The sequence below is a fragment of the Trematomus bernacchii genome, unplaced genomic scaffold (genome assembly GCF_902827165.1).
Source record: "Trematomus bernacchii unplaced genomic scaffold, fTreBer1.1, whole genome shotgun sequence".
Lineage (NCBI taxonomy): Eukaryota > Metazoa > Chordata > Actinopteri > Perciformes > Nototheniidae > Trematomus > Trematomus bernacchii.
The window spans coordinates 13,118,741-13,129,570 of NW_022987564.1; the positions used below are offsets into that span (position 1 = coordinate 13,118,741).

Sequence of the window (10,830 nt, forward strand, 5' to 3'; positions counted from 1 at the left end):
ATAGCTCAATATACCCCACACTGATCAGGTTAAAAATGCCTTGTTTGGCCCCAATAATGAGATTGCATCCCAAATTTAAACTCAAGTGACAAATATAGTTGGTTGATTGACATTTTTTCTGTCAAAGTTACATTCTCTGGAAATGCATTGATATACACTGGCAAATTAAAATGAAATGATGTTCAATTAGCAGGTAATGGACTCATCTCAGCCATACCCTTCATTTATCTATACCTATACAAACATTGCATGATGATGTTTACACTATAAAAATATGTACAGGTATACATACAGTTATTTGATTATGAAAAATAATCTCTTTAGTATTTCACGCACTGTCCATCCAATGTACTAAAAATAAGAAGACACTTGACATAGCATTGAAATGTCATTTGCAACTACATTAGGTTGCACAATGCTCAGACTGTTTCTGCTTTACTCTCTTCTTTAGATTGGCGAGACTGTGGTATCTGACGACTGCCAGCAGATCTGCAACTGTACAACATCTGGTGAAGTCGAGTGTGAACAGTTTTCATGCGGTGTTACGGAGAAATGCCAGCTCAACAACGGTGTCCTTGCCTGCCGTCCCAAGGAGTGTCGGATAGAGACGGGAGGCTTCATCACGCTCTTCAGTGGCACCAGCGGCACTATCTCTGTCATGGGAGCTTATGAGATCATCACACACTGTAATGAATCAGCTGCCGACTGGTTCAGAGTTGTGGCCAAGCTCCAAGAGTGCCCTCTGACCGGAATGAGGAGCGTGGTCGCCGTTTATGTCTTCTTCAATGAGCTGAGTATCACCGTCACTGACAGACAGGAGACCTGGGTTGGTATTTCTAAATGTTTCAAAAATGATTAGGGAATTAGCTTTCCTGTTGAGAGTTACATGAGAAAGATTGGTACCAGGGTTTTGTGCAGTTGGGAGCAGGGTCATTCTGGAGGCTGTTTGTATCTTTGAGGTAGCAGAGACTTGGAGATCAAAGCTCCCTGCTGCCAATTAATAGTCCTGCACACTTTATACAGACTTAACAAACTAGATAAAATGTTTTAATTAAAGAGCTTTCGTGGTGCTGGTAGGCAGATTTAGTAACATTTTGTTGGAACCAGGCTAGATGATTCCTCCTGTTTTAGGTCTTTATGGTATGCTAAGCTAACCATCTCCTAGCTCCAGCCTCATATTAAACACAAAGATAAGGCTGGGTTGATTTTCTCATCTAACTCTCCTCAATAAAGTGAGTGATCCTATTTAGCAAATTGTCAAATGTTATTTGCGCTTATACGAGATGTCCCCGATATCTGAACCTCTCATTAAAAATAAACAATATCAATCTCATGCTGTTTACAGGTCAGTGGTAAAAAGGTTAATGACCCCAGCCTGCCAGGAAATAATATCTTTGTGAGACGTGATGAGAAAACGGTGATTATCGAGCAGATGTCCCACTTCCAGCTGTCTTACAGCAATTCCCAGGAGCTCATTGTTACTGTGAGTGCCAGCATAGTGGACAACTTGTGTGGAGCATGTGACAGATTCATAGCCTTCACAGACACCATGGGCTACTCACAGTTTATGATACAGGAGTATATGGCCTCGTTTTCTGCACAGGACTTCCCTACCTGGTGAGTAGGATACAGTTGGACTCAATGTCATAAAAATACTACATTTTTACATTCCTTTTATTTTTGGGATTATTATTAAACTGTACAGATTAATCAATCCACATACGAAAGACATTTCTGAATACAACAATGTGAGTTCTGGTGGATCCACACATTTGTAAAAAGTGTATTTGTTTTCTTTTTGCAGTGAGTTATGAAGAAAATATCCTCTTCTCTAAACCCAGAGATCAGTGCAACAGAATCATCATCTGCAGAAAATTCAACAATAAATTAGCAGTGAAAGCTTTATTTCCAATATGGTATTAGTGTTAATCATACTTTTTAAGCTTTTAATGAAATGATTTGTAATATAATTGCATAATAAACTTCATGCGCAACGCAGAATCGAGGTCTGGCTCTTGATTTATTTTATAAAGTTACAGAAAATAATTGGAGTTTGTAATGTACATAATGTAATAAACAATACGAAAGAAACAATGCCCTCTGGAACCTGTTAAGCCCCAAAGATCCCGTCGGCGGGTCCTTTTTTTTTCACAAATTAAAAAATATATATATTTATTAATTTTTTTTATTTTAATTTTTTTTCTTTGGATGGAATGAATACCTATGGTGATAATTCAATGTAATACACCATTTTTATAGTCTGGTACCTGAAAAAGGTCAAATGGCACTGATGGAACCAGATGTACCCAAATGTGCCGAAAGCTTATTCACTCAAAAAAATAACTCTTTGAATGAACGTAATTAAATCATGGACAATATTTCCACATGATTAAATCACTTTCTTTCAAGATTAAGCAATTTGATTGGTCCAACTTGATTTACTTGGGTTGGGTCAACGTAATCTATTAGGATTGATACTACTTATTTATAAGGTTTGTTACCAATTTAATTTACTTGGGTTGGGTCAACGTAATCTATTAGGATTGATACTACTTATTTATAAGGTTCGTTACCAACTTAATTTACTTGGGTTGGGTCAACGTAATTGCTTAAAGCTGAAAGAAAGCCATTTCATCATGTGGAAATACTGTCCATGATTTAATCAAGTTAATTCAAAGAATAACTTTTGAGTGTTTACACATTTAAAACGTTTAGAGTGAACAGTAACCAGAATTTCAACAGTCTAGTCTAGTGAGCTTCAAGGGTGGAAACATAACACAAACGCGAGATGTTGAAATAAAATTGTATTTTACAAAATAGGCAAAGAGAAACAATGCTGTACACTGGCAGATGCTTGAAAAAATAAAGTTTCTTCCCAAATATTATATGAAATATAATACGATGATGCATTCGCGTCTCACGTCAATGCTGTCAGTCTAAGTATGCAGATTAGAGAACATGCAATAAAAAAAGCCCATTAAGAACACCATCTCAACCAACAAGCAGACTGGGTTTCACTGTTATTAAATATAACAGTGAATATATATTTCACAAAATAGGCAAAGATACAATGCTTTACACTGACAGATGTTATTAAATATAACAGTGAATATATATTTCACAAAATAGGCAAAGATAAACAATGCTTTACACTGACAGATGCTTAAAAAAATAAAGTTTCTTCCCAAATATTAAAATGTTTCAACTTTAGGGTGAACAGTATAACAAACTTGAGTTTCAACAGTAGACCAAACTACTTTTATACTTCTTGCATATAATCAACATTTCTGTCAAAGAGGTGAGTCACCGAATCTCTGATGGCTGCGTGTTTGGAACATGAGGCGATCCCAAACAGTGACATTAGGCACGGGAAAGCAATGTTTTGAGGACTTGTCCTTTTGTGGATAGTCTGTTTCCATCTAGCTCCATCATAATTTTCTGCAGTGCTTCAAATGTAAACTTCAGCTCTGGAGGGTAGCTCAAGTTTAGAGCATACACGAGAGCAAACATCATCACCACTGCAAAAGATACGTTTCCCAACTCATCCAGCACTTCGACCCCCTCCAGAATGATCCCAACGTTCTCAGGGTCATCCCCAGGCTCTGCACCTTCGTGTCGAATGACAAATATTCCGAAGACCGTCTCTGCCATTGCCGTTTGACTGCTGTTGTCGATGCTCTGTGAAAAAACAAATAAGAAGGAGAGTGATTTTCACGGATGTGCATTACGTCCCATTTCTATAATGTGTCATATTGAGCTTTATGTAGTTTGGGTTTTCCAAATTGAAAAAAAAGAAAGAACAAAAAACACTATTTCCAAAAAGCATTAACACATCCAAAATCATCAAAATGTAAAGGCAACATTTCCCTAAGGGTTAGTTTTAGAGGAAACACAATCCATTCCAACTATGATCATCCTCCTCTTTGTGAAGATAAAAAAGGTACATCAACATACCATGTATTCCTTCACCAGCTTCTCTGGATCTTCGTTGAAGTAGACACAAAGACCTTTGAAGATGCATTCACGTCTCACGTCAATGCTGTCAGTCTATGCAGATCAGAGAATGATGCAATAAAAAAGCCCATTAAGAACAACAAGCAGACTGGGTTTCACTGTTTCACAAATGTTTTCTTTAAAACCCTGAATGTAATATTGCACTTTGATGCACTTTAATTAAATGGGTTTAGTTTGGACAGATAATATACTATGCAATTTAAGCAATACATTTTTCTAAAAAAGGAAAACAATTAGTTGTTCATTTGAGGAGACCTGTCTTATTTTGAATATTTAAAATGGCTTTTTATTGAAGAAATACTTTTGCTTTAAAAAGGTAATCTGTTTCCAATTACTCGATTAATCAATGGAATAATTGATAGAATACTCGATTACTAAAATAATTGATAGCTGCAGCCCTACAGTACACTCAGTGACCATTGGGGTAGGAACATCTGCCAATTCCATGAAAGACTGCTGTCAGGGACAGCTTTGTAGTGCGTTATTTTAGGCCTTCATAATAGTATGCCGCTCACTCTGATACAATGACCCCCACTGGGGGAATGGATGTGGTGCTAAGTGTCAAAAAAATATCGAAAACATAATGCTCCGGGTGCTATGCTATTCACGGAACATCCTAGACTTTGTACAGCTCCTACAGTTTATTTGTCACCTTTACATTGTTTTCATACCTGGGTTATGGGAAGCATGATGCTTTTGATCTTCTTCCCTTGAACTCCACCTTTCTTGGTATACACGTCGATTAGGCTTGTAGAGTGAATATCCAGCGAAGAGAAGAACTTGGATTGCAAATTAATTGTTGTGATTCTCTTAAATTCTGCATTCACCTACAACAAAAAAACAAAACCCACAAAACTCAGATTGGCTATTTTGATGTCACTGTTCACAGTTTTGATTTAGCAGTTCAGTCCGTTTAAGACATGCAATTGCATAAATCATGTATTTATTTATATGATTCCTTACACCTCCACATTTGCCCACCAAAACTAAATCACCAGCAAAAAATAAAAAAAACATTTCAATCATGAACTTGAGAATGGCAGATGACACCTTTTACTTGCAGTCACTGATGAAGTTGGATTGCAGACACAGGTACGGTTAGACAGGACACTCTTGCGGTCGGACAGCAGCCACAGGAACTTTTGCAGTCACGAATTGCTGTGAAAAATTGAGAGAGACCAATCAACATACATGGAAGTTAAGTTACACAGAGAACTCGCAATATTGCTGTAAATTAAGACTCATCATTACATCTGCTTTTTTTTACACCGAACCTTATCAGTCCCCTTATCAGACAGAAGTTGACGAATTACTTAGTTATATCCAAACCAATTCAACAGAGTTCTTCAATTTAAAAGACATGGATCCAGCCTAAGTGCTAAGCTTTAAAACTGAATTGACAAATCACATTAAATAATGTGATGACAGAACTGTAAACAGAATTAACATTGCTTTTTATTTAAAATATATAAATAATATTTCACATCAAAAGAAACAGCACCATGGTTGTTTTATTGTAGCTGAAACTTTAACAAACTAAATAACTCAGTTACCTCTAATCATTAACCCATGTTTGTATAATTGTGTTAACTCCGTGTGTTGCTGCTAGCATACATAACATACCTGACGTGGAAACGTTACTCGTGGAGGGGGCTACAGAGCTACTAAAAAAAAAGTATAGTAGAGTGTGGTGTACTTTTGCAAGATGTTTAGACAAATTGCTCTCTGCCGTGTGTGTGTGTGTGTGTGTGTGTGTGTGTGTGTGTGTGTGTGTGTGTGTGTGTGTGTGTGTGTGTGTGTGTGTGTGTGTGTGTGTGTGTGTGTGTGTGTGTGTGTGTGTGTGTGTGCTGCATGTAGCAGCCGCGTGTGTAAACTGCCCCGCCCCCTCGCACACAGACGCTAGATTGGAAGGATCGAAAATACTCAAAATAATCATAGACGCATTTAATAATTAATTCCCGGGACTCCTTTGATTAAAACCGGGGCTCGGTACCCATCCCTACTGAATTGTTACATTATTCTATATTACTCAAAGTTGAAGTGCTTGTTTTTGCCACTGACAGGCACACGTATTATTATTAAGTGCCTGACAACATTATTACTGAAAATGCGTGGACATCAATATTTAAAATCGAGGAATATTAAGGAAACGTTGCCGATTTTCAGCCGGCTCTTTGTCACTGCAGTGCAGGCAGCATGTAGGTTACTGGCCCGGGGGTGCAGTAACACAGAGCCGAACATAACTATATGCTGAGCAGGGAGAGCTAGCGGAGAGACAGAGAGTGCGACTACCGACACTGGCAGAGCGGCACCCGTCACATAACATTAACTGCCGAGCGAAAACCACAGTGGCAGTCAGCTCCGCATGGCAGCTAGCTTGGTAGCTAATTTACGTGACGCAGCCGAATAACGGCGCAACATTCCTTTGTAAAAGGGGCTGGTATTACTGACATATAAGCGCCTAGGGTAGCACACTTTTCGTTTAACTTTTTCAGGGTAATGCTACCGTCATTTAGTTTTCAATCCTGATATCCTATATTTGAACCATCTCCCTAACTGGCAGTTACACAGACTAGCTAGTTAACTACGTTAGCTTTAGCATGTTCGTCGGCTCATTCGGCTTTTTAAGTGAGATAAAAAATAACACTAAATAACAAATTAACTATCAACGTTACCACAATATCGCTCATGGACTAGCAATTGATGACATTTATTAACAGCTTCACAGTTAGATGACAATGTTTTCTGATTACCTCCTCCAACTTTCGCCAACGGTCTTTCTTGTCTCAACGATCCTCTCTCGCGATGATGATGGTTAAGTTTACGGTTACGCCAAAATATCGCGAGTGCACACAAGATGCAGGGAAAAACCTTTCCCGCCAGATCGCGGTCAAAATAAAACAATGGCAGAGTCTGGCAGAGTTCTCTTAATACATCCATGGAAGTGTCCAAGAGCAGTCAAGAATGTAGCATGCCTTATTGTTCAAGCCGTGTTTGTCTGTTTGTTTCACATCTTTACAACCGTGAACATTTAAAAGTAGATTGATTTTTGTCTCTGTTTACATTAGTTGGTATCCAGTTTATTGGTGGTTATACCGCCACCTTCTGCTCTGGAGTGGGAATCATATGGACCCTAATCCCTTTTTCTCAGTTTATCTCAACATGAATGAATCTAATAAATGTGAAGTTGTTGCGATTCATGCAAACCATACATGTTTTCATCACGTTCATCTTGGAAACATGAAATTATTACGTTGAAAATACATGTTACATTTTATTTGATGCAACAGCCAGCCAAAGTCCTTTTTTTGAGTGTTCTGCCTGGAACTTTTTTTTGCTAAATCTCTCTAAAAAGGTAAAATTTAACTTGTTTTGCCTCAATCTTGATACAGGGTACTTATTATATGTTATAGTTTGGATTCCTAAAGCTTTTAGTCTACCATCCCATCATTCAAAGGTGGTTTTCACTATAAGTAATGTTTTTTCTGTAGGCGGAGGTAAGAATTTACATTTTTTTGCTATGTTCCATCTGAATTTACTCTGACTGAGAAACATCTATATTGATTCTGACACTTCTACATCCAACTCACAGATGTAACCTTGCTTTGATAAAAGAAATTATTCATATAACCCTTTTAGAAGTTAAGTTGTAGTCATTTGTTTTGGGCATGTCATTTTCGAGCCTGAAACCTGAAAAACAGGCTCGGGGCTTAACAGGTTAATTAAACGACACCATATACATTTTCATTAATGAACAGTGTTTATTATGGTTGTCTTTAGAAATCACATTTCTTTTATATTTCAGTACAAATTTAAACTTCATTGGGGTTTTTTAAACAACAAACACCTTGAGGTCTGTGTGTGAAATGATATCACTATCATTTGCAGGTGCTCTGTCAAATAATCCATTGTGTGTCAGTTTTAAGCTTTGAGTTCATTTACACCTTTAGCAACCTCTTACTACTCTATTCATTATTTATTTTATCTTTTATATCCATATATCAATGTTCTACCACAATTCGTGACTATCATTCAGCTCAGAGCTGTTGAGGACGCCATGTTAAATTATGACACTGAGGTCCTAAAAAGATGTTCTACTTGAAATCAAATTCTTTCCATTAATGACTACAATGTTTTTGTGATAACCACTTTAAACATCTTTACATGTATCTTAAATTACTATTGCAAAATCGGATATATACATCTAACATTGGATAAGGAACAAATAATAGAGACTGTAGAAGCTGGTGTAATTTTTCACCCCAGTGTTTAAATGTAAAGTCCATATTACATTTTCTCAATACAACATACATATCTGCTCTGTTAATCAAATGTGCTGCGTTGTTCTTTGAGATAAAAAGAAAAATCTATATGTTTGAAGATCATTATGCGGGTCTCCATTTTTCCATTTGAATAAAGCAAAGACGTCAGGCGAGCGCTGAAAGATTTTCATCGATGCAGTTTTTACAAAACTTGCTGGACTGCAATTTAAATATCACTGAAAAAGAAACAGAAAAATAATTAGTCAAATTGTTCAGTTGACAAATTAGTTGACCCTAATGAAGACAAATATAAACAAATAATAATCATATCATCGGCATATAGTATAGTCCAATAGGAAATGGTGATAATGACAAAAGTAAATATCATCTAATTTGTGACATTTACATATGTGCAGTGTAATGTCAGATTTTCTTTGTAGAAAAATACTTTGTAATTTTGTTAAGGTATTTTATGTAACTTACCATCCGGGAAAGTCAGGAGCCTTCCACTTCCCAATGTTCAGTGTGTGGAGTTCTATTAGAGTAGGCCTGATCGTACCACATGCCCCACATAACACGTCTGCTACTACGTCACTGACACTAATGGCGAGTTCATTAGTCGAACTAAAGGACACATGAATGGTGGAAGTGCTGTCAATTATCACTGTATTGTCAGACACCACCACGTTTACATCACTCTTGGTGAAAGTCGTCTGAGTCAGCTCCCTTCCATTTATCTGTGAACAAAAGTAAAAAACTTAAAAGGAAGACATTACTTTTAAAAGTGATAATAAGGTCATTTCTTGATACAGACACTTACCCATATGTCATGTTCGCTGTTCATTGAAATCATCATGTCATTGAAGAACACATATACGGCCACAATCGAGTTGACACCCGGAGTACACGTCTCCAACTTCGCCACCACCCTGAACCAGTCTGTTGTCTGAGAGACGTCGCAGCTCTGGATGATCTCATAGGATCCTGGCTCTGCTATTGTGCCACCTTCACCATTAAATTGATTGAGGGTCCCATTGGCATCCAAAAAGCAGTGCTGAAGTTGGCAACTCATCACACCTCCCTTGACCAAACAGCTCTGGTCAGGGTCACATGTCATGCTTTTGGACACAACTATTCCAGAGGCGTGACAGGTGTGAATCCTGTGACAATCATCAGTTATAACGGTCTTTCCAACCTGCAACGAAACACAGGGTTAGGAAATCGCTAAAAATGGTTGAAAGGACATGTAGAAAGCTGAGCTAAAGTTTCCAAGCAACAGACCATTTGCCCTCTGAAGAAACATGCGACTGTCGTTGTTGCATAGATATGACTAGCCCTAAAGTTAAATGAAATCACTTTATTATCCAGCCTTTGTTACATTTTAATAGAACAACCTCCTAAAGGATGTAGATCGAACCACCCAGTGTGGTAAATAATTCTAAAATAATAATTATAATACATGATAAACTTTATACCCTATAACCTGATACTGTTGCTGTTGAGGTGGGATGCCATTGAATACAAACTCTGCACTTGCAAAACACTTGATGTAGACAGATGTCACAAATTCAGAATCAACCTAGTTTATTTTGGACATGGGCTTTATGTTAAATGACACACACCATATTTTCCCTCCTCAAAATATTTGTTCACGTCCCCTGGTAAAACGGAATTGCCAATACCATAATTTATGTTACTAGATTATACAGTGTAATGTAGCTCATAGCACGTCAAATGGTAATGGTGAACTCTTGAAAAAATGCCCCTGTGAAACAACAAGACGCAGAGTTTTGAGTCATGCTAGCAAATTGCGGTGGCGATGCTGTCATGCTTTAGCAGGTAATGTTTGAATGTTCGCCAGCCTGTTTTATATGCTGCTAGCACTTTTCAAGATATAAATACAATATTTAAGATGCTTTTATGGATGCATTAATATAAGACATTGAAAGAAGCATATTTTGCTTTTCTCGATAAGCCTTGTGACAAACCTTTGTTAGAAACAAAAAGGCTTTGTTTATAAACTGAATAACATCCGGGTTAATTAATAATGGACATTTAAAACCGCAGCGGTAGGTTATCAGATCTTTCTGTTAATCATTAATTATATATTATCTTTTCACCTTGTAAGTGTGGCCATTGTAATAGCAGCTGCACTGGTCAGAGGGCACACAGCCAGTTCCATTGTAGTAGAAGTCTTTATCACAGGCACAGCCCTCCACACAAGTCGTGGTGCACGTGAGGGTGTCAACCAGACCAGGACATGGAGCGGTACAAGGCAGTACACAAGTGTCATAATGGCTGCCAGGACTGCATGTTAAAGCTGGTACCAAAAAAAAGGAGTTAGGAATTATTGTTTACAGTAAATGTGCTGAACAAATGTTGAGTTACAAACGGATATATCAGTGTACATGGAATAATAAAAAGAGCAGACTCACGGCAGAAAGTAGCATTTCTCCAGTTCCCAATCTTTGCGCCAAAGTCTTGGCAGTCTAACATGTATGCAGAAATACTGTGGCACAGCATGATTGGATCATTTTCGGACATACAAACATCA

General features: G+C 37.6%; 1 protein-coding gene across 1 annotated transcript; it reads left to right on the top strand.

Annotated features, from left to right (window-relative positions):
* The first annotated feature begins 726 nt into the window (after positions 1 to 726).
* On the top strand, positions 727 to 1,917 carry LOC117477644 (zonadhesin-like). Its single transcript, XM_034124362.1, has 3 exons — positions 727 to 826; positions 1,346 to 1,617; positions 1,805 to 1,917. The coding sequence occupies exons 1-3, from the start codon at positions 752 to 754 to the stop codon at positions 1,812 to 1,814; spliced, it is 357 nt and encodes a 118-aa protein (XP_033980253.1). The 5' UTR covers positions 727 to 751; the 3' UTR covers positions 1,815 to 1,917.
* The last annotated feature ends 8,913 nt before the right edge of the window (positions 1,918 to 10,830 follow it).